Source organism: Corythoichthys intestinalis, chromosome 12 (genome assembly GCF_030265065.1).
Source record: "Corythoichthys intestinalis isolate RoL2023-P3 chromosome 12, ASM3026506v1, whole genome shotgun sequence".
In the NCBI taxonomy this organism is placed as follows: Eukaryota; Metazoa; Chordata; class Actinopteri; order Syngnathiformes; family Syngnathidae; genus Corythoichthys; species Corythoichthys intestinalis.
The window spans coordinates 2238558-2263536 of NC_080406.1; the positions used below are offsets into that span (position 1 = coordinate 2238558).

The 24979-nt window shown below is 37.8% G+C and overlaps 1 protein-coding gene across 21 annotated transcripts in view; it reads left to right on the forward strand.

Annotated features, from left to right (window-relative positions):
- caska (calcium/calmodulin-dependent serine protein kinase a) overlaps positions 1–24979 on the forward strand; it is a 184446-nt gene that overhangs the window by 126841 nt on the left and 32626 nt on the right. For 7 of the 21 annotated variants that reach the window (XM_057852416.1, XM_057852415.1, XM_057852425.1 and 4 more), the window contains exons 6-15: positions 3165–3267; positions 4913–5088; positions 7307–7450; positions 10009–10092; positions 10528–10627; positions 13126–13143; positions 13234–13355; positions 17841–17918; positions 22528–22578; positions 22980–23060. In XM_057852416.1, coding sequence (XP_057708399.1) covers positions 3165–3267; positions 4913–5088; positions 7307–7450; positions 10009–10092; positions 10528–10627; positions 13126–13143; positions 13234–13355; positions 17841–17918; positions 22528–22578; positions 22980–23060 — 957 coding nt within the window. The remainder of the gene's footprint in view (positions 1–3164; positions 3268–4912; positions 5089–7306; positions 7451–10008; positions 10093–10527; positions 10628–13125; positions 13144–13233; positions 13356–17840; positions 17919–22527; positions 22579–22979; positions 23061–24979) is intronic. The other 14 variants (XM_057852426.1, XM_057852428.1, XM_057852431.1 and 11 more) reach the window with 5 other exon arrangements.

Below are 24979 nucleotides of genomic sequence, written 5' to 3' on the forward strand. Positions count from 1 at the left end.
GAGTTTCGTTTCTATTATGTCAACCCATAAATAGAGGCATGCCCTGCATTTCTCTTTCGTCCACATGCGGAGAGGCGCTTTGTATCTGACTCTGCATCTGTACCCGAGAGCTCTTGTACTAAAATCTTCGAAGAAAATCAATCCATGGTTGTGGTCGTATTTATTTCTCTAATCAAGCTATCGCGGTATCACTTGGAGTTCAAACTGAACTTCCCTGACAACATCGTTGTGTTTTGACTTTTTGATTCTTAAGCTGCGTTCAGACCTGCGTCTCCCCCCCCCCCCCCATCAATCAATCAATTCACCTATGCTCATGCTCATCAACTTCTATCTTTCCTTCACTTCTTCCGACACTCTGCTGCTGGAAAGAAATGGGGCTATATCACAGTAACTGTTCTGCAATTAATCAGTGTTTCTCAACGGGTTACCTAGCTTACCTCTCTCATTCTTCCTTGCTGATTTCTCCTTTGCTGCAAGCAAATAACTAACATTCATGCTGTTTGAGTCAAATATAAATAATAATCTTGTTACTACGGCTGTCAAAAATATCGCGTTAACGGGCGGTAATTGATTTTTTAAATTAATCTCGTTAAAATATTTGCAATCAACGCACATGCCACGCTCAAACAGATTAAAATGTCAGCACAGTGCAATCTCCACTTGTTAATTGTCTTTTTTGGAGTTTTGTCGCCCTCTGCTGGCGCTTGGGTGCGACTGATTTTATAGGTTTAAGCACCCATGAGCATTGTGTAATTATTGACATCAACAATGGCGGGCTACTACTTTATTTTTTGATTGAAAATTATACAAATTTTATTAAAACGAAAACATTAAGAGGGGTTTTAATATAAAATTTCTATAACTTGTACTAACATTTATCTTTTAAGAACTACAAGTCTTTCTATCCATGGATCGCTTTAAGAGAATGTTAATAATGTTAATGCCCTCTTGTTGATTTATTGTTATAATTAACAAATACAGTACTTATGTACCGTATGTTGAATGTATATATCCGTCTTGTGTCTTATTTTTCCATTCTAACAATAATTTACAGAAAAATATGGCATATTTTATAGATGGTTTGAATTGCGATTAATTACGATTAATTCATTTTGAAGCTGTAATTAACTCGATTAAAAATTTTCATCGTTTGACAGCCCTACTTGTTACACATTAGAGGGACTGCAGTAACAAGCCTAGCTTTTCATTTTCTATATTGTATTTACTGATTTAGACTAAGAAAATGATACAGCACATTATTGTCTTTCCACCCAATTTAGCTCGACGCTGACGTACCGCATCTCTGCGTGACTGGCCAGCCGCACCCGGGCAATATAAAGGGTCAATAAGACCGCACATAAAATCATTGGCCACCCTGGGTGAAGGGCAGCCATTAAGCATGATGACTTTTGCTGTTCAATGTTTTGCTTTATTTCCAGATCATTTAGCAGACACCCATTTAACCACATAAACTCACTTCTTAGAATTGTCCTCATTCCATTTTTTTACAGCACTAAGCTAACATGTACTGTAGCCAACGTGAAAGGGTAAAAGGTGAATAGTAATATAAATTTCGAAAATATGGTTGCGTAGTTCAGTGGGAAGAAGGAACTAGTAAAAACCATTGAAGTTCTGGCTGCCCTGGCCATTTGTATGGAAAAATACAAAAACTGTGTCAACAAAATACTTTTAAAAACCATATTTAAAAATATAGATATATCATTTTTAGTATGTTGCTTGGGGCTATTACTAGTGTGTGTTGCCTATCTACATGTACATGTAACAAATATACAAAAGCATTGCATGAATACATAAGTACATCAAAATAATATGAATAAAAAATCAAATAAAAAAATATAGAAAATTTTGAAAAATACAGATTAAAAAATAAGAAAATCATAAAAATGTTTTTAGAAAGAAATCAGGGCTGTCAAAATTATCGCGTTAACGAGTGGTAATTATTTTTTTTAATTCATCATGTTAATATTTGACACAATTAACGCACATGCCCCGCTCAAACAGACTAAAATGACAGTACAGAGTAATGTCCGCTTGTTACCTGTTTTTGTTGTTTGGCGCCCTCTGCTAGCATGAGTGAGCATGGTGTAATTATTGACACCAACAATGGCGAGCTACTAGTTTATTTTTTGATTGAAAATTTTACAAATTTTAATAAAACGAAAACATTAAGAGGGGTTTTAATATAAAACGAAAACATTAAGAGGGGTTTTAATATAAAATTTCTATAACTTGTACCAACATTTATCTTTTAAGAACTACAAGTCTTTCTATCCATGGATCGCTTTAACAGAACGTTAATAATGTTAATGCCATCTTGTTGATTTTTTGTTATAATAAACAAATACAGTACTGTACCATATGTTGAATGTATAAAGTATATTCGTCTTGTGTCTTATCTTTCCATTCTAACAATAATTTAGAGAAAAATATGGCATATTTTAGAGATGGTTTGAATTGCGATTAATTACGATTAATTAATTTTTAAGCTGTAATTAACTTAAAAAAATTTAATCGTTTGACAGCCCTAAAAGAAATATTAAAAAATCATTACATATATGGATATATATTTAGAAATCCCCATTTATTTATTTAAATTTTTTAATTTTTCTTTTTACTTTTATATTTTGCCCCATAATTATTTTATTACAAATTTAATTTTTAAATGTATTCTTTCTTTTAGCGTTTTAAAACATATTGATACTTTTTATGTAAGATTTGTTTTGTTGTAAGATTCTTTTTGTTGTATTTTTCCATTTATTTATTATTACTATTTTTTTGTACTTATGTAATCCTCAAATTCCAATCTCAATTATGTTTTTTTGTCTCCTCCATCTTGCAGTCATTATTTAACTTGATGCAAATTATGCCACCTAAGAGCAACAACCAAAAAAAGCATATTTGCGTCATTAAGACTTGCAGTGTTAGTCCAATTTTCACAGAGTCAGTTGACAGTCAACCACACTTTACATGTTTACTCAACAATTAGAAGCAAAATGCTCCATTTTTTGTTGCTCCCTGCAGTTAAAACTGTTGTCGTCTCCTTGTGATGTTGTTTTTCGGGTGTGTGATTAACCGTATTTTTAGGAGGGTGTCGCTCTTTAGTCGAGAACCGCAAAATGATTTCTGTCTGTTTTCTCATTCAGCCTCACTGCGTGCTGCTGGCGTCCAAGGAGAATTCTGCTCCCGTCAAATTAGGAGGATTCGGAGTGGCGATCCAGTTGGGAGAATCTGGATTGGTGGCTGGAGGTACATGGAACTTACAGTCTCACACACTTGAGTACCAGCTAAGGGTTATTCATGGGAAATGGTCAAAAAATTCACAGCAGTGCCGAGAACGAAAAGTGCTATTTGGTATGTAGTGAAATTGGTTTTGCCATGTGGCATTTTTTTTTCAGAGTGGCAAAATGGATTTTGCCATGTTGCATTTTTTTTTTTTTTTTGCCATGTGGCAAAATGGATTTTGCCATGTGCATTTTTTTGCCGTGTCGCATTTTTTCGCCATGTGCATTTTTTTGTCATGTGACAAAATGGATTTTGCCATGTCGCATTTTTTTGCCATGTGGCAAAATGGATTTTACCATGGAAATGGTTTTTAAAAAATCACAACAGGGCCGGGAAAGAAAAGTGGTATTTGGTATGTGGCAAAATGGATTTTGCCATGTGGCATTTTTTTGCCATGTGACAAAATGGATTTTGCCATGTGGCATTTTTTTCCCATGTGGCAAAATGGATTTTACCATGGAAATGGTCAAAAAAATTCACAACAGAGCCGGGAAAGAAAAGTGGTATTTGGTATGTGGCAAAATGTATTTTACCATGTGGCATTTTTTTTGCCATTTGGCAAAATGGATTTTGCCATGTGGCTATTTTTTGCCATGTGGCATTTTTTCAATTTGTCTTTGTTGCGATTGTTTGTTGCGTCTAACATATCGGAGAAAATGCGACAGTAACGAAAAAAATACAATTAAGCGATAGTTATGAGGTAGACATCTGTGACTTTTTTACAGATGCCATTTTTTCATTGTGACATAATTTGTTTATAAGTTTAAAATATGTGAGTGAATAATTTTTTAAAGTCATTTTTTTTTCTTTTCTTTTTTTTTTTTTTTTTTAGTAAAATATGAGATCAATTAATGATTCTAAGCTTAAAACGACAGACATTTTGAATAATAAATATCATCAATTACCTTCGTTTTTTGGCTGGGTTGAAACAAAAGCGGTTGCACGACGTCTGTAAACAGGGGTTTTCAGGGTAAAACGGACAAATTAAAAATAGTTCGGGGGCTTCATGCACCATGAATCTGCTATGGCAGCATATAGACATATTGTTCTATCAAACACAGCAGTTGTTTTGGCTTAAAATACAGCAGTTTATTTTAAAGAGGGGTGCAAAAGCAGAAACCGCTTTTTCAGTCTTGTCTGTGTTTTCCACCATATAGAACTAGATGTGAAATGACAGACTCGCCAGCGTTAGTAAACAGCCCCCATCTTAAAGCAGTAAACTTCTCTGGAAAGCTGTCCTAATTAACTAAAATACTCCTAAATTGGCAAAATCTTGACTTGTCTTTAAATAATGAAACAGTTTTAAAACTTTCACATGCCGAAAGTAGACAGAAGGGAAATGATGGAATAACAGGAGCAGTTTTAACAACTTTAACGGTTGATTCACAACATTAAATTAGTTGAATGTTGTTTAAAGCTGCTGATACGGAATGGGGACTTGAGTATTTTATTTACTGTTTTAAAATGTTAATTTAATACTGAAATAGTCGTTTATTTAAGCCTGAGAGGATTTTTGTACAATTTTTGTAACTAATGTACGAAACATGAATCGTAATCGAATCGTTAGGTGCCCCAAGATTCCCATCTTTACTATTTATTGTACGTGTAGGTCGTGTAGGAACGCCGCACTTCATGGCGCCCGAGGTGGTGAAGAGGGAGCCGTATGGAAAACCCGTGGACGTGTGGGGCTGCGGCGTCATCCTCTTTATCCTCCTGTCAGGGTGTCTGCCCTTCTACGGTACCAAAGAGCGTCTTTTCGAAGCGATCTGCAAGGGGAAATACAAGGTAAGGACATTAAACAAGGTTTATGTTATCGTTGTTGCCTTTTACAGGTTTTCCTTGTTCTCCTGCTATACTGAAGTGTTTCTTCAATGATCATTTTCATGTTTCTACTGTACACCAAATATGACATAAAAATGCCCTCTCAAGGGAAAAGAGCCACAGTTGTTGATGCACTTTTTAGTCATTTGAGCACACTCATGCAGGAGGTGCAGTTCAAGGCCAAACATTCACACGCAAAGTCACTGACTCACACATAGCCCAGTTAAGCCACACATACACATTATAAGCAGTAGAGTCTGTCCATTTTAGGCGTATAGTTTTGTTTTTTTTTTCGGTTTTTTTACCAATGTGTATGAAAAGTATTGTAATAAGTTCCCATATGTTTCAATAGGTCAAAATGTGTTTCAAAGCATATGCAAGGGGTTAAATTATTTGTTATGTTTTGACTCGTTAGCACTATACGCATCTCAACAGGGAGCCGTTTGGATGCTAACATTCTACAAGCCATTTTTGACATATTGACACTCACATCTTAAGGGGCTGATAAAAAAGCATAAATAATAACAACATTTAATGAATAAAAATCCATAAGAAAATACAGAAGCTCTGCTAGCCTAATGTCAGCTTTCCAATGAAAATCTCCCCAAGCTCATTGGCTAACAATTAGCATCTTTGGTGTTGTTAAGCAACATATATTTGAACATCAACAGTGCAGATGATATATGATAGATATAATAACATGCTCAAAAGTAAATTATGTATCTGCTGCAAAGAAAAGCTATTACTGCAGGGGTCCCCAAACTTTTTCCTGTGAGGGCCACATAACTTTTCCCTTCTCTGATGAAGGGCCAGGTCAGTTTGTAACAGAAAAAGTGTGACAATTACGGGAGTGGCTAAATGTAAAAATGTATTGTTTTTCAGAAAGACACAATCAAATAACCCTTTCAGGATTCTTCACAGAACAAAAGTAAATAGAATAAAAATTATAATATAATATGATATAATATAATATAATAATAACACTATTAATTAAATAGATAATAAGCAAATAACCCTCTCTGAGTTCTTCACAGAAATAAGCCATGAAATAAATAACACTTGCCAATACAATAAAGCTTTGTTTTACTGCTCTCTAGTGGCCAAGGGACAGAATGAATCATAGTAGACCGTTTGACAAAATGTTAATTCTATACAATTACATCATAACTACATGTTTTTCATACTGTATTACAGGGTTCTGTCGCTACATGGGTCAGGAAAATGATCAACAATGTTTTACTACACACCTGTTCACAAGAAAAACAAATTATTTCTAAATGGAATAAATGTTTATTTTATGTATATACTAGGGCTGTCAAAAATATCGCATTAACGGGCGGTAATTAATTTTTTTGATTAATCACGTAAATATTTGGCGCAATTAACGCACATGCCCGGCTCAAACAGATTAAAATGACAGTACAGTGTAATGTCCGCTTGTTACTTGCTTTTTGGTGATTTTATGGGTTGGTACCATGAGTCAGCATGATGTAATTATTGACATCAACAATGGCGAGCTACTAGTTGATTTTTTGATTGAAAATTTTACAAATTTTAATAAAACGAAAACATTAAGAGGGGTTTTAATATAAAATTTCTATAACTTGTACTAACATTTATCCTTTAAGAACTACAAGTCTTTCTATCCATGGATCGCTTTAAGAGAATGTTGATAATGTTAATGCCATCTTGTTCATTTATTGTTATAATAAACAAATACAGTACTTATGTATCGTATGTTGAATGTATATATCCGTCTCGTGCCTTATCTTTCCATTCTAACAATATTTTGCAGAAAAATATGGCATATTTTATATACGGTTTGAATTGTGATTAATTACGATTAATTAATTTTCAAGCTGTAATTAACTCAATTAAAATTTTTAATCGTTTGACAGCCCTAGTATATACTGCTTTGAATGCTCATGTTTGGGTGTGATCGATGGCACTAGTTCATTCGCCTATCCCAGTCAAAATGAATTGTATATCTAGTGCCGTCAACAGCAACCAACGAGTTAACAGACGCTATTGTAGTGAAAAAGTTTGGTCGCAACCTTTTGGTTCCTTTATTAAACAGTAACATCTTTTTAAAACAATAATTAATCTTAAGTCTGGAAACCCCATGATTTACAAAGTTTGACTGTTACTCATACAGTTTACAAGAGATGATGAAGTTGTGCAGTCCTACAATATTTTACCACAGATGAACCCGCGGCAGTGGAGTCAAATCTCGGAGAGCGCTAAAGATCTGGTGCGGCGCATGCTGATGCTCGATCCCGCCGAGAGGATCACCGTTTACGAGGCCCTCAACCATCCTTGGCTCAAGGTAGGCTCCCTCATGTCATGTGCAACTTTGGAAGTCAAATCTGACATGGATTTTATTTTTATTTTTAAAACAAACAAAAAAACACATGGATCTTAAAAATATTATTCCATTTGTACAACTGCCAGAAACATCTAAAAAAAGCTTAAAGTGCCTCTGACAGCAAAAAGCATGTTTATTTCATATTTCACACGGCATTTTATGCTCCTGAATGAAATGGACCGCTTGGATGTGTCTGGAATCGATCAATTTGAATGTTGAATTTTTTTAATCCCACCCATGAAAATGAGTGACTTCCTGGATTGAGGAAGAAATCGAAAGTGACGTCACCCGGGTCAGCATCTCACAATACAGCATTGCTTTATAGCATGCAGATGGACTGCGAATTCAGCTGATTTTGCGGATCAATTTGTTTATTTTTCGCATCACGCCAGCCAAGATGCTGCAGGTTTTTGTTGCTGCACCAGGAAGAGACATGTGAGCCTTTTGGGGTTTCAAAAAGTTCCCCTTCACCCCAAAGATTGGCCAAAACAAGTCCGACAAATGTGGGACCATTGGACTTACGAGGGAGACACTGTATTTTCTATTATGTCAAATACTGGGATCATGGTGCACGTTTTAATAAGGAGGTGGCTTGGATTTTGTGGCTTATTGTCCACCGATAAGGCCACACGACCGGCGGCTTGTCGCACACCCCCCTTGGTCCTTTTCGCGTGCCCGCCGAGAGAATGCTATACTCGGCAAATGCTCCTGAAGCCCCCCGCTCTCGTCTGCAGTTCGCCATATCATCCAGACTTCCAGCCCCCTCTTCCCTCTTTGTGTGCCCGGAAATAGACCACTATCCTCGGGTTGGGCTCGGGCAGCCACGCGCTCCTCCGACGTCGGCCAGTTTGTCCGGCGCTCATTCTCCAGCTACTTCCCCCTCAATGAGCATTCATGACGACGAGCTGTTACGTGCTAGCTGCAAGTTGTCGGTGGAGACAGTCAACCCCGCCGTCGTGTGACATGACCCGGGGTAGTTTTGTGTGCTTTTTTGTTTTCGAAAGGCGTGAATAAGACTTGGAAACGCCGCTTGGTTCGGGTTAGCATGTCGGCTAGCTGTCACGCCTCTTGCTTTGTTTACGCTCGTTTCTCCATCTACGAAGCCGGGGCAGGGAAACTACAAAAGCCGGACTAACACCGGTGGCAAAAAATATCATTCGGGAGGTGCAAGAAGTCAACAGTTTGGACCATTATGCAGTAATCTTGCCCTGTTGTACTGAATAAATGCATTTTTATTATTTCATAGTTATTTGTCATGAACATACCACTTATTTAGTACTTTGGGGCAAAATACTTTAAAAAAAAAAATGTGAATATTTTTTTTAAAATATGGAGTAGAGAGATTGAAACAATCATGACATTTTGCTGCTCTGTGTCGTATTTTCCTCGTTCTGAATCTTTCCTCTCAATGGGCTGAGTTCTAAATCAGCTGTAATCGTGACCCTGCTGACGTCATCCTCCAGCTGGAGACGCTAGAGCGCCAAACGGCAGATTAAAAGACTAATTTCTCATCGTCTGAGCTTTGCCAAATTGTTGTATATACCATAATTTTTGCACTATAAGGCGCACCTGACTATAAGCCGCCACCCACCAAATTTGGCACTTTTTCATAGATAAGCCGCACTGGACTATAAGCCGCAGCTGTCCTCAGTGTTTTATGGGATATTTACACCAAAAGATATTATCCGGTAACACTATTTGACAGCGGCATCATATGATATGAGCAGCTTTGAACCAACGCAATTGGTTCAAAGCTGACCACCATGAAGCTTTGAACCAACTGGCTGCAATGCTTTATTTCTTCAAGACGCTTCATATGGCCATCACTGCTCCCTTGGGTTAGACAGTCAACCTCTGCTGCCATCTGCTGTCAACACTGTTGTTGTCCAACATGCCTCCTAACATGCAGTGCAGCGCTATAGATGTAAATAACAGCCAAAATTCATGTTCTGTGGTAATTATTTTTTCAGTTACTGTTCCGCTTGTTTCATTAACTGCTAGTTATAGTATTTGGTAACACTTTATTTGACAGTGGTGCCATAAGACTGTCATTAGATAATCATAATTATGACATGAAACTGTCATGAGCATTAATGAATGCTTATAACAGACGTCATTTAGTGTTATCCGGCAAATTATTTCACTTTTGAATGGATGTAAAAGATCCAAGCTGGACATAAATGGGGTTAGTGACATAATTTGCTGGATGACACTTAATGACACAAGCATTCAGTAATGCCTATGATAGTGTCATGTCATAATTATGACAGTCTTATGACGCCGCTGTCAAGTGAAGTGTTACCTATTAACCCAAATAAATCAACAAATAAGCCGCACTGGACTATAAAATGAAGGAAAAAAGTAGCGGCTTGTAGTCCGAAAATTACGGTAGTCAAATCGTCTCAAAATATGATTTTAATTCACATAACAATGCTATTTAAGATTTTTCAATGCTGTCTCAGGCACCTTAAGCTGCAGGTGGCAGTCATGTGTCATTTATGTGACGTTGTCTTTTGCAGGAGAGGGACCGCTATGCCTACAAGATCCACTTGCCAGAGACTGTGGAGCAACTCAGAAAGTTTAATGCCAGGAGGAAGTTAAAGGTATCCTACACTACAGACATGTTCATAAATTAAACCGTTTGTTCAACAACAGCAATGACAACTTCTGCATGACATTTGCTGAGCTGAAACAAGTATAAACGGCTTAAGGCCAAAATGATGAACTGCAACTGTTAGTAATCAATCAACATCAATTTCTGATTCATCCTAAATCCTAACACTATTTTTACAGGCTGGTCTTGTCAGGTTGTTGTTGTTCTTGTGTACACTAACTTAAAAGTCCTACTCCGCCGTCATTTGTGAACGGATCATCTTGCAACTTGGTACCTATTTACACCGGGCCAGTATCTAGCCATCCCTGGAGCCCAATTTTTAGGGGTTTTTTTTATGTTTGACTTATAGAAAACATAAATACAGTGTTCAGTGGTGTAATATGCACACACGTGGGCGTATTTTAACCTCCTTGTGTGGTTTCAGGGAGCCGTGCTGGCAGCGGTTTCCAGTCACAAGTTTAATTCCTACTATGGAGACCCCCCTGAGGAACTCCACGACTTCTCAGATGACCCCACCTCCTCAGGTGACTTTTTAAAATCGTTTGTTGTTTGTGAAACACAACACATTTGCACTATAAGTGATAGAAAACCTAGCTTTAGGATTTAGGAATAATATAGGAAAGTATTATTACATATTACTATTGTTATAAATGGTAAAATACACGATTGGGATGTTCAAACACACCTATAAACACCCTCCAAAAACACCTCCCTGAAGTTGGTCCCCCATCAGATGCAAATTTATAGAAAATTATGTCATTGGTTTGTGCTGAATTTTTTTTTTGTTTGTGCTGCTTTCATTTTTGAGATATTAACTATTCTTTTATAGGTCAACCTGAGGTCAACTAGCCCCCCATTTTAATTAAAAATTGCTAAAAATGGTGCCAATTGTTTGTGCTGCAAAAATTTTCATTTGGGCTGCTATTGTTTGTGAGATATTGAGATATTAATTTCGAGTAATGACGTCAATCGCAGAACCTCATTGCGGCGGACGAAGCGGACCAGCTCTCTCAACATCAGAGGGGTGTCCCAACAAACGTAGCACAAACCTAGGCGGAGTTTGACTTTTGGGTCGGGGGGGCACAACATGTTGATGACCCCGAAATGCAGTGTCAGTAATAAAATTAACAAGAATATTTATAATAATAAGTTGACAATGAGTTTTTTTTTTTTTTTTTTTGTTTCCCTTCATTCTTGAGGGGAATTCTAAATCAAGATGCTTGGGCAATACTTTTCGCCAAGATCGTCATCCATTGAATATGGTACGCCCGCCGGTGTCGTGCCAATGTAGTTACCCCATTCAAAAATTGTATCCCATGGCCGGAGCCATGTGGAGGTAGATATGTGTCTTTATCATTCAACCAAAACAAATGTCGCTTCAATCAAAATATATATTTTTAATAAAAAAAAAGTCGCTTCAATCAACACTAACAGAAATTTGTTTGCAAAAATAAACTTGAAACTAAAAAAAATGCATGTGAAAGCTATTTTTCCTTTTTTTTTTTTTTTGATTGAAGCAACTTTTTTGATTGAAGTAATGTTGGTATGTGTTTGGGCCACATTTTGGCTAGGACGTTTTTCGTCTTCATTATTCAATCAAAACATAGTTGCTTCAAAAAATATATTTTTTCAAAAAGAAAAAATCACTTCAGTCAAATAAAGAAAAATTTTAATCATAGAAAACGTTTTTGATTGCGAAAAAATATTTGAGATTGAAAATTTTGCATTTGAACACTTAATTTTTCATTGAAAAAGTTTTCTTTGATTGAAACAATGCTTTTTGTATTTGGGCCATATTATGGGTAGGACATCTGAGTCAAAATCATTCAACCCCCCAAAAAAGTTGCTTCAATCAAAAAAAAAATATTTTCAATCAAACAAAAAAAAATCATATATACAGTGGTACCTCTACATACGATCGCTTCGACACACGAACTTTTCGACATCCGACGTAAAATTTGACTCGCCATTTGTTTCTACATCCGACGACATGCTCGAAATACGACGACAATGGCAGCACCGCAGACGAATGCACGGCGGATTTTCTTGTGTGACAAATCAACACTGGTTTCAGAAAAGGTTGGTACAGGTGGCGAAACAAGGAAAAAGTTGATGCTTACCTTCTAAATGAAGATGCAAATGACAGAAAAATATGAGCGTAGGGTGGGCATCCGTGAAATGGCTCAACAATACATCTCCACGGTCCTCCTCCGACCATCGTTCGCCAGTCTTTATAAGTTAAGCTGACAATTCTTATTGTGGTAACATCTCCAGAGAAATCGCCAACTTCGCCACGTTTTTATCATTTATTTCACAACTTATTCAAAACAAAAACACCTTCTGTCTGCCGCAATTGACGGTGTTCTCAAGAAAACATTCCAAGTGAAAGTGAAACTCAAGCTCACCGGTCTGTCTCTGGCACGTCAGCCCCGCGGTGCGTTCAGGGTCAGCAAAAAACGTCCGCCACATTAGAACCCGATTCGTTACATTAATACAGGAATTATTATTATTATTATTATTATTATTCCGATTTATAATTTATTTGTTTTGCTATGTGTAATTGCCATTTGTAATAGTACCAGCAGTATTTTTTAAGGATTTAGTGAAGGTTTTTGGGCTGTGGAACGAATTAATGGAATTATAATGTATTCCTATGGGAAAATCCTGCTCGACATACGACCATTTCGACTTACAAACAAGGTCCTGGAACGGATTAATTAAGTATGTAGAGGTACCACTGTATATACAGAAAGCCAATTTCATGCAATGACACTTTTAGGCCACCAGGGGGGGCCTGTCCCCCCCCCTTTATGAGCACAAACGAATGGCACCCCTCCTTCGGGTCCATTTTGCAGTAAATGGAGGGGGGTTGAGGTATTAATTTTGAGTGATGACGTGACTCGCTAAAACCTAAACAACGCCCACTATTGGAAGGAAAATCACCCACTATGAAAATACCAGGTGTCAATATTTTTAAAAAATGTTTTGTCTTTCTGCCTCCATTAATGCCTCCCGCCTGCAGGGCTGCTCGCAGCAGAACGTATGTATCTTTTCTCTTCTTGTGCTGTCTGGTGGCGCCTTCCAGCGACTTGAATCGTTCTTTGAGTCAAATGTATTCTGTTCTTTGCAGGAGCTGTGTCTCAGGTGTTGGACAGTTTAGAAGAGATCCACGCGTTGACAGACTGCAGCGAAAAGGATCTGGACTTTCTCCACAGTGTTTTCCAGGACCAACATTTACACACACTGCTCGACGTAAGTCAGCCATGTCATTAGCTCAGTTTTGGTCTACAAAGTAGGGCTGTCCCGACTAGTCGACATAGTCGACGTCATCGATGACGTAAATCCGTCGACGAGCACAACATCCCGTCGACGGTTAATGAAGAGTTAAAAAAATATATGCGTGGAAAGTTAAGAATGTCGGACGCTCTGTATGCAAGCGGGGAAAGCGGCACTAACCCCAAAAAAGCGCACCAGAGTGTCCAAAACATTGACTTATTTCAAAGAAACAAAGGAGGGTACTCTCTTGTGATCTGTCTCTTCAATGCCAAGCTTGGCTGCACGTCGGCCGTGAATAAACACCTTAAGCGCCGTCACCCAGTTTGTAAGTCCATCTAACTAACTAACGACATGTTTTATTGAAGTTGCTAAGCCTGTCACGATATGCAATGAGTCCACTTATCGCACGGCACGGCAAATAAAAATGAGGGTGGTAATTTTCACGGCTGCGCACTGGTGCGTGCGTGCTGATGGCATATAAGACTCCAGGTTCTTTCTATTATCAACACGCTGTAGAATTAAAGTTCAGACATACAAAATTAGAAAACACATCTATATTAAACACTGTGATGTTAGCACTGCTACACTGAGGTGAATGGGGGGAAAAAGGCAATTTACTTTAGCCTGCTACAAAACATTGGCAGTCGTCTCGTGAAAGCAAACTTGCGGTTAAAAGGTGACACTTCAAACATGAAAAATCGCTGGTTAACAGCATTTGAAAACGAAAAAAATGACCCAAAAAAATCTATTACTTACACTACATGCAATGACAAAAAGTGTTGGTTTGTTTTTGCGGAGTGTAAAGCTGAAGTTAGCGGTTTAGCGAACGTACTTCCGGTAAACATTTCAAAATAAAAGCATGTCACATACTTCACAATTCAGATTCTACACTAAGGATACCTTTAAAATGACACCCTTAATGAAAAATATGATTGGCAATGAATATTTATTATAATTATTATACTATTACATATAGTACTATACTATGATATTAATGCTAGGTGTTTTTTTAAGGATTGTTTTGAATAATGTTGGAGAGGCGAAGTCAGTGTTCTGAATCTGTTTACATTCCATTCTTTTGCACTAGTTAATTCTATCAGCATTTGAACTCATTGTTTATTTGTGATTTATTATTGTTATTTAAGTGTTTGTACTTTAATAAATAATTTCAGTGTTCCAATATGTTTTTGTGAATTGATAAGCGTCAACAAAAATTTCATTGCTAAATTAGTAAATAAATAAATTATTAGATTAGTCGACTAATCGTAAAAATAGTCGGCTGACTAATCGGGAGAAAATTAGTCGTTTGGGACAGCCCTAGTGTAAAGGTAAACACAAGGTAAACAAAAAGGCTTTTTTTAATCACAGGATTTGAAACTTAGTTTATTTATGTGCAAAAATAGACAACACATTCTTTTTAGTAGAGATCAACAAAGGTAATCGTTAAAGTCAGCTGGCACTCGCGAACTAGCACTTTTTTTTTTTTAATCAAATAAAGATGCACGCCTTTACATCCTCAGTAACTGTAACGCGTTGCAAAGATGAGAAAAGTAACTAATTAGATTACACACTACTGAAACAAATAACTCTGTTATACTCCAGCGCCGTTATTAACAACACTCCTAACTACACATACTATAAGAAAATATCACACATTGTTAATTTATGATGGAAACTATGGCGAACTTTCCATCTCGTTTTCGTGTCGTCAGACGACAACTGACATCGATCTCGTGAGGTTTTTGTCTCCCAAGACACGTTCTCAGCGCGTCATCGTGATTCATCGTCATGAAAAAAAATGGTTCGTTGAGGAAATATTTTCGTCACCGTTGATGAAAACAACAAGGTTTAGAATTCTGCATTAAAGCAGGTTTGTACTAAAAAAGAGAAAATGTTATAGTGAATGCAGTATGTTGTTGAAACATCAAACAAAAACATTTTCACTTGCTGGATGAGGTTTCAGGATATAAATGTACTTTTATGTCCATGTTGATTTGTTTTTTCTAAAGTGATTGCAATAACCGTCTTCAAGTGTAGGGATTAATCAGGATCAAATCAAATTGTAACCTGTGAATCTCGATCCCAATCCTATCGCCAGGTATGAAGCAATACACACCCCTAGATGACACACAGTTACACTGCTGGCCAAAAGTATTGGCACCCCTGCCATTCTGTCAGATAATGCTCAATTCCCCCCATAAAATGATTGCAATTACAATTGGTTTGGTAGTGATATCTTCATTTATTTTTTTCTTGCAATGAAAAAACACAAAAGAGAATGGAAAAACAAATTAAATCATGATCATTTTACACAAAACTCCAAGAATGGACTGGACAAAAGTATTGTCACTGTTTGAAAAATCATGTGATGCTTCTCTAATTTGTGTAAGTTACAGCACTTGAAATTCGGGTTTCGTCGCCCATGTCGGAACGGAACTCGGTCATAACTTGCTTTGGAAGATTCTGTTGGATTGTACAGTAGTAGTGTAGTTTCAGTGCAGGCCGCCGCCGTCGTTTCTGCTTCGATTAAAACGACAAGGGACCAGTACAATGGTGTCCACTGTAAGGACGTGTGTAAGAAACACAGCTGTGTTGGAAGCGCAGCTGAAAGCAGCGTGCAATGCGATGTGTCCGAGCCGGAGGACAGCAGCAAATGGAGTTTTCTAGCTTAGATAGCTTTTTTTCAAAACCCCTTTCCCTGCATCCGTATGGTGAGTGTTTGATGATTTTCTCCTGATAACTAATTGGTCTCCTCTGGTGATTTTGACGTCCGAAGCTTAGGTTGCTGTTTTGTTCCCCCAAGCATTTTAAATTTTCTGGTAGATTAGTGAAGTGTGGCAATATGTCAATACTTTGCATTAGTCCTGTAACGATTAATCAATTAATTTGATTAGAAAACGGCTTCGAATCAAATTTTGCTGCTTCGAGTAATCAATTAATTAGAGTGACGTTGTAATGTTTTTTTTTTTTTAAGTTTTGCATTTAGTTTTATTGATTTGGGTGGATACACTGCCCTCTAGTGTCAACGGTGATTATGCCATAACTCGTCTAACATGGCTGATTCCAGCTGCTCCCTGTTAAGATTAGCATAAAGTGTGTTTTTCTTTGAGCTAATGTTTGTTTATGCATTTGTTATTTAGTTAAGAAGTATATTTAGCAGTTTGTTGTGGGGCTATGTCTTTGAACGATTTGTTAAGAGCATTGTAAAAAAGAAATGTTAGCATGTTTATAGCATTTAAGCTAGCGGACTTTTGCTGTGCAAGTTAGCCAATTGTTCTTTTGTTGTACTTACATCCTCATTTATCTTTTTATATCGTTTTTTTGTATTAGCATTTAGTGCTCTTTTGAAAGTGTAAAATTAGCGCCCAAAATACATATTATTGCAAGCACAAACACTTGTTTCACATGTATTAAAATTTATTCTGCAACACATTAAATGTTCGTAATCCAATTACTCAATTATTCGAACTAACTAATTGATAGATTAATCGATTACCCTAATAATCGACAGCTAAAGCCCTACTTTGCATCCCAATTAGGGGTGGGTACCTCACGATTCGATACGATTAGCGATACAAGGCTCACGATACCGATGATCTCACGATATGGCAATACAATAAATATCGATGCATGGGTCAGGAAATCATTCTACGAAACAACTAATAAACAGAAAAACAAGCTATTTTCATCCTTCTGCTGTGAACTGGAATGAGTTTATCTCTAGTAGAGGTCAAATCCATTTGAACTGGGAGGGTGGCATGCCTATGGCCGTCAGTGGTAGCCAGGCATGACTGTTCAATATTTGTGGTGAGACAAAATGGGGACAGTCATTTTCACTTCCCGGTTTGGACCCCTCTGCTTCAATGAAACCTCAATATTTTTCATCAGGCACCAAAACACGTCCCCTGATCCAGATCCGAGGTCAATTGATTTGTTTTCCCTTGGAGTAGGAGCTTGTCTAGTAAAAAAAAAAAAAAAAAGGGCTTTTCCTGTTCCCAGCAGGGGGTGCCAGGCCTAACTGGTAATATTTCATACATGCCAGATATGAAAAAGACTGAACCTTGGATCAGGGAGTTATCAGTCATTTACTGAATTTGGCGTGTTGCCGAAAAAAAAAAAGGCCTACTTTGGCATAACTCACAATTTTGATAACTTTATATCTTTGATAAAGATCTTATACGTCTCATGAACAGTCTCACCAATTTTGAGAAGAATCCAACTAACTACCTAGGCACCAATGTCTCAAATGTGCACCCTGTAATCACTCATTGGCTGCCTTCATTCATTTGTCCCCTCGCAGTCAAAATCAATTAGACGTCCAGCGCAGTCAATGGCAGCCAGTGAGTTGACATAGACACTATTCGAGTGGAAAATTTTGGTCACAACCAGTTGGTTCCTTTATTAAACAGTGACGTAAGCAAACTGTCTTAATTAATGGAAGTGATTTTTTATATTTTGCAGCTCTACGATAAGATCAACACCAAGTCGTCCCCGCAGATCAGGAATCCGTCCAGTGACGGAGTGCAGAGAGCAAAGGAGGTAAAAGCACACACTGTCAAAGGTGACATTTCCATCATGTATGTGATTAAAGATGCTGCCGAATTTCATTTTCCACTGCACTGTATAAGCTTTCTATTGCCAATTCCAGGCATTTGGCTTTTTTTTTTTCTTTTTTTTGACAAAGTTGTTTAGGATTGGCATTTTTGTATTGTCGCGGCATTACGGAGTAACAGTGGTACCTCAATATTCAAAATAAATTTGTTCTGGAGTGACTTTCGTTTCATGATGATAATAACGACAATGATGATAATTTTACATGGAAATGGCCTAATTCGTTCCAAAACACAACATTCAATATGCTGTCATGTCCTCTGATTGCCTATCTTTATTTGCAATGTTTCCTTGCCCCATAAAGGCACTTAAGTGGAAATAGTTTGTGAGGCTAATTCTACAGACGTTATCACATAACTACACGAGCTCAAACAAGCCAAGCTAACTCCGGCAGCCATTGCTTGCTAGGTATTTCATCTCCCTGTTCGTGCCTTGTAAGTTATTTTATTTTACACAGGTAGTCCCGGGTTACAAACGAGTTCCCTGCCTACGCTGGCGACGTAACCCTAATTTTTGCGTAAGTCGGAAGTGACCCTTTAAGTACGACTGAATACCCCCTAAATTTCAAAACAACTATGCAAAAACATGTAGTGTGCGCACTTTTCTGCTGGTTTGATGTTTTGCTATGCGGCGAAAAAACAATATCTTGTACAGTGCAGTGGAAAATGCTAATGACAATAAATTGTCTCTTTCAGTGCCCGGGCTTTATTAATCTTTCTAACTTTTTTTGCTTACTAATGCCTTTACTCTTCAGCACGTATGAAGTGTCAATGTCAGGGTTTGCCTACTTTTTCATCATGTTTTGGGACCCGGTTATGAACTTGAGTGACCTCCCGCCTGGTCTTTGTGTGCGCTGCCAGTGACTCGCGCTCATTGTCTGAGCAGCTGCACCACAGTTTTGTGGTGGCCTGTTTGCACTGCGCTCTTCTCATAAAGCTCTTTGACTTCCCTCATTAGCTGCTTGACGCTCACACACACTGCAGCACGCTTACACAGGGTAGAATTATGGCCCTGCTTATGTAAAATCACATTTACTTTCATTGCCTAAAGAGGAAGGGGAAAATCTGTTTTTGCACGATACCGGTTCGATACCTCGGGCAATGTTATTAATTCATTGGCTGCTATTGAAAAATTAGCTTTCACAGCCAGTCCTCTCAGTTTACATTTATTGAACGTCATTGGTCGTCAATTGCAGCTAGTGAGTTAATACTTAAAAATAAAACTACTGTGGTACCTCATTATACGAAAAGAATTTGAATCAATATTATCAAGCTTTAAAACGGTTGGTCGACCATGTTCGGTTGTCAATGGGACATATATTACAAATTTTGACACCCTAAAAAAAATGGGGATTTTTTTTTTTTTTTTTTTTTTTTTTCTTTAATACTTTTTGGGTCCAAAATGTTGATTAAATTGGTCAGTGAAGAAAACAGCAAAGGTATTCTATTCTAGCTCCTTAAATTTGTTCTGCAATGCATTAAATGTCTGTATTCTGATTACTCGATTATTAAAACTAATCAATAAATTGATTACTTAAATAATCGATAGCTGCAGCCCTATAATCATCTATAATTTTTTTTATGATCAAATATGTATGTATCAAATATGTATTCCTTTTTCGTAATACACTAGTATGAAAATGTATCTGAACTAGGGCTGTCAAACGATTAAAATTTTTAATCGAGTTAATTACAGCTTTAAAATGAATTAATCGTAATTAATCACAATTCAAACCAGCTATAAAATATCCCATATTTTTCTGTAAATTATTGTTGGAATGGAAAGATAAGACACAAGACGGATATATACATTCAACATACGGTACATAAGGACTGTATTTGTTTATTATAACAATAAATCAACAAGATGGCATTAATTTTGACAGCCCTAATCTGAACCTTTTGGAATTTCTCACATTTCTGCATAAAATCACCATCAAATGTGATTTGATCTTAGTCAAAATCACACAGATGAAAAAACAGTGCCCGCTTTAACTTGAACCAACCAAACATAGGTTTTCAGATTTTAACAAGGATAGTATGCAAAACAACTACAGAAGGGGGAAAAATAAGTAAGTGAACCATCTAATTTAATAGTGCCCCCCCCCCCCACTCTTTGGCAGCAATAACTTCAACCAGATGCTTCCTGTAGCTGCAGACCACTCTGGCACATCGATCAGGACTAATCTTGGCCCATTACTTTCCACAAAACTGCTGTAATTCAGTCAGATTCATGGGACGTCTGGCATAAATCGCTGTCTTTAGGTCATGCCACAGCATCTCAGTGGGGTTCAAGTCTGGACTTTGACTTGCCCACTGCAGAACGTGTATTTTGTTCTTCTGAAACCATTCTGAAGTTGATTTACTTCTGTGTTTTGGATCGGCCGACACGGAAAAATTCTGATCCAGACTTCCGATCCTTTTTTTTTTTTTTTTTTTTAATCCGGTCCGGTTTTTCCAGCGCACCGATATACATAATCCATTCCAGTTTTTGCTTCGGTTTCCCTAAAATCCGGTCTGCATTTTACGGCACACCTTCAACACACTACATCTACATTACCGTCTCCCAAGTTACCGAGAGACTTTATCGTAAAAATGTCAGCTGTGTGGGATCATTTCACCTTAAAGGACGACAAAGGTGAAGAGGCAGAGTGCAACATATGCCACAATAAAGTCAAGCGTGGTGGTAAAGCTGTAAGAAGTTTTAATAGAACCAACGCAACAAACACTGGCAGAAACTTTTGCTATGCGTGACAAACTGGCACTCGACAGTCCCAAAGCCCAGGGAATATCAAGAGTCATTGCCGAAGAATTCATTCTGGATGAAGAGCCATTATCTCTCGTGAGTAAAGACGCACCATCCAACACTTTTATGCTGCATTCCAGAGAAGTGGGAAGTCGGATTTATCCCACTCGGATGGTACCAGTTCCGACCTCAAAGCGTTCCAAGCAAATGTAAACAACAAAGATGGCTGATCGCGACAAGGTGTGTTTTATTTTGGCCACCCAAAATAGACATTTTGACCTCCAGCCAACCTGCCTTCCTATAAGCGATCAAATAGTAGAGGAAAAACGACGGCTGCGTTATTGCCCACATTGTAAACTGCCTTTTTTTACGTACATCCTTTGCTGATCGTCAATATAAAAACATAGCACAACAAAGAGAATTCACTGTATGAGAAAAAATACATGGCGTCTCAAATAAACTTGATTTACTTCATTATTGTGTTATCATTCAATACGTTTTCTTGAGCGCCATTTTGTCCAGTGACGTCAGATTGAAACAACTTGGAAGTCGGGGTAGTTATTTTTTCTCCGACTTCGCGACTTGGACCTCCCAGTTCGAGTGGCGTTCCAATTATATTTTCCTAGTCGGAGGTCGGAAAAGTCCGACAACCCACTTTTCTGGAACGCAGCATTAGAACCACGGTACAACATGCCCAGACGTCATTACATCCTTCAACGATTGGGCCGTGGAAGATTCGAGAACAATTCACGAACATCCAAATTCCGATTATTGAAATAAGTCAAGTAAAGCGGAACTAATACACAGCGCGGTCTTCAGGACACAATGCCGTCATCATGCTTGTCTAATAGATATAATGTATATAAAACTAGATGCAAATTGACAGACTCGACACCGTTAGCAACACGTGCATTGAAAACTACCTGCGTTAGTAAACAGCCGCCATCTTAAAGCAGGAGACTTCCCTTGTAGGCTGTTGTAGTGAACCTTTCAAGCGAACGTAATTAACTTTTTATCTAAAATACTCCTAAATCGGCAAAATCTTGACTTGAATCTATCTTCAAAACAGTTTTAAAACTTTCACATGTTAAAAGTAGACAGAAGGGAAATTGTGGAATAACGGGAGCAATTTTAACAACTTTAACAATTGATTCGCAAAATTAAATTAATTGAATGTAGTTTAAAGCTGCTGATACAGAATGGGGACTTGAGTATTTTATTTACCGTTTTAAAATGTTAACTTGATACTGAAATAGTCGTTTATTTAAACCTGAGAGGCTTTTTATACAATTATTGTAACTAATGCACGAAACATTAAAAGCATCTAATAGCTTGGGGGGTTTGTGGGATTTTCCACTGACAGTTTACAATATTATTTGCACGTTTTACTGACTGACTATGCCATTTCTGTTTGTTATTTATAATGTTTTGTGTTTGTCACTGAATAAACAGGTCAGTTTCTTGTTAACAATCATTGTGTGTTATTGAAACTCACCTAATTCAGCTGGCTAGTTGTTATCAAGAGTACTAAAACCCTTTTCAACATGAGTCTGACAACTAAGTAAGGAGGCTAAATAACTTTAAACTTTAATACATGCTCAGATAGGTCGGTATCGGCTAGTATCGGTATCGGATCGGAAGTGCAAAAACCTGGATCGGGAGATCCCTAGTTCCTACAACTACTGACTAAAATTAGCTGCTTTGGCTCTCCGCACTAATCTTGCTACCTGGAAGACTAGCCGTGCCGATTTTACATTGTAACCTGGTCTCCCTGTGTCTTCCTCCACTCAAGACGTTCTCCTCGCACCGGGAAGACAGTGACGCTTTGAAACATCTGGAATATGTAAGCGCTCCATCACACATGCTACCAATGCTTTTGAGATCTGTCGGCGACGGACAATCGACATGGCTTTTTTTTTTAAATGGACAAACGACATGATTGCTTCACAATGGCTTGTATTCAAAGCGACCCACCCTCACGGCCCCTCCTCTCCTCAGCAACGCCACATTCACCAGTCAGGCGCAACATAACTGGAGCTGACTTCTATCTGAGTGCTGCCAAAAAAAAAAAAAAAAAGCAGGCAGAGGAGGAGATTTGTCAACTTGGTGTCCAAACTTGGCTGTGACCGGTCCGGGGGCATTTTTAGGGAGGGTCGGCGAGGTAGACGGAATATTTCCCAGGGTGGTTTTTCAAAGCGTGTTTTTGTTTTTTTTGTTTTGTTTTGTTTTTTTGCTGGTTCTCAGGTATTGGAAGAGATCTCTTGCTACCCGGAGAACCACGACGCCAAAGAACTCAGACGGATACTGACTCAGCCACATTTCATGGTGAGTTAAAGAACGCGTGCATGTTTAGCCTGTGAATAGAAAGTCTTTCTTTTGTTGGCGTTGTGTTTGTTTTGGTAGGAGATCCACAACTATACAGAACATTTAAATGTAATATTTTGGCTGAAATTGTTGGATAGTAGTGTGAATCTTTCCTGATGACTACAATAATAATACTACAATTGCAAAATGTTCACAGGAATAGAAATAGAAAAACAAAACAAGTTGAGTTCATCAATTGTAAATGTCCAATTCATTTGAACTGGCAGGGAGGCAGGGAATGAACTTTCCTGCATTCGCTGCCCACCTCCCAGTTCAAATGGATTGGACGTCTATGGCCGTCGGTGGCAGCCGTTGACATTTGGAGCATTTTACGTCATTTCCTATTGATTTTTGGTCACTTCCTTTTCGTTTTGGGGCATTTACAGGTCACTTCCTGTTGATTTTGGAAGCAGGGCCTAGAACAAAAAGTGGTATTTGCCATGTGGCATTTTTTTTTTTTGCCATGTGGCAATTTTTTTTGCGGTGTGGCAAAATTTATTTTGCCATGGGGCATTTTTTTGCCCTGTGGCAAAATTTCTTTTGCCATGTGGCATTTTTTTGCCATGTTGCAAAATGAATTTGGCATGTGGCAAAATGGATTTTGCCATGTGGCAAAATGGATTTTTACATGTGGCATTTTTTTTGACATGTGACAAAATGCATTTTGCCATGAGGCATTTTTTTGCCATGTGGCAAAATGGATTTTGCCATGTGGCATTTTTTTTGCCATGTGGCATTTTCTGCCATGTAGCCACATGGCAAAATCCATTTTGCCACACGGCAAAAAAAAAATGCCACATGGGAAAAAAAATGTCACGTGGCAAAATCCATTTTGCCACCTGGCAAAAAAAAAACACCACATGTCAAAATCCATTTTGCCACATGGCAAAAAAAAATTCCACATGGCAAAATCCATTTTGCCCCATGGCAAAAAAAAAACGCCACATGTCAAAATCCATTTTGCCACATTGCAAAAAAAAAAATCCTCATGGCAAATTCCATAGCAAAAAAAATGCCACATGGCAAAAAAAAAAAAAATGCCACATGGCAAAATCTATTTTTCCACATGCCAAAAAAATGCCACATTGAAAAAAAGCCACATGGCAAAATCCATTGCCCAGCCATGCCACATGGCAAAAAAATGCCACATGGAAAAAAAGCCACATGGCAAAATCCATTTTGCCACATGGCAAATTCTACTTTTGGTTCTCGCTGTCCCTCTGATTTTGGGTTGCTGAAAACGAAGCGCTTCGAGAATGTCCCTAAATGAATAACCCAAAAACAACAGGAATTGACCGAAACTCAACAGGAAATGATGTTAAATGCCCCAAAAATGAACTCATTCGTTCATTGGCTGCCACGCCTCCCACTTGACAACATGATGTCGAAATCAATGATGAAAACAGTAGTGTTTCAGTGTATTATTTTACATACTTATATAAAAGATAAATACATTGTGAAAGATTGAGCTATTATGGTTGTACTTTTCAAACTGTTTCAGTATCATAAATGTGATTTGCAATTACGAAATTGGGTCAGTGACATCCGTATTTGTTTTCTGGTGAGCGCATCAAAACTTGGAAGTCTTACATGGATGGAACTCAATTTCTAATAGCTGACATGATGTTGTTCTTTTTTGGAAAGCAGCTTAGTTGAGAAAGTTTTAAAAGATAGTTTTGGTAAAAGGGTATTTTTCCCCCACAACTAAATCTTTCATAAAGCGGCGAAACATTTTCAACTAAGGTCAAATCAAAAGGTTAACCGATTTGCCAGAACTGAACATTGTATGAAAAAACAGCTCCAAAACTACAGGCAAACATGCCAAACATCACTTCGACTTGATTAATCAGTGGCATTGTAATGGGATTAGAGGTCCACCT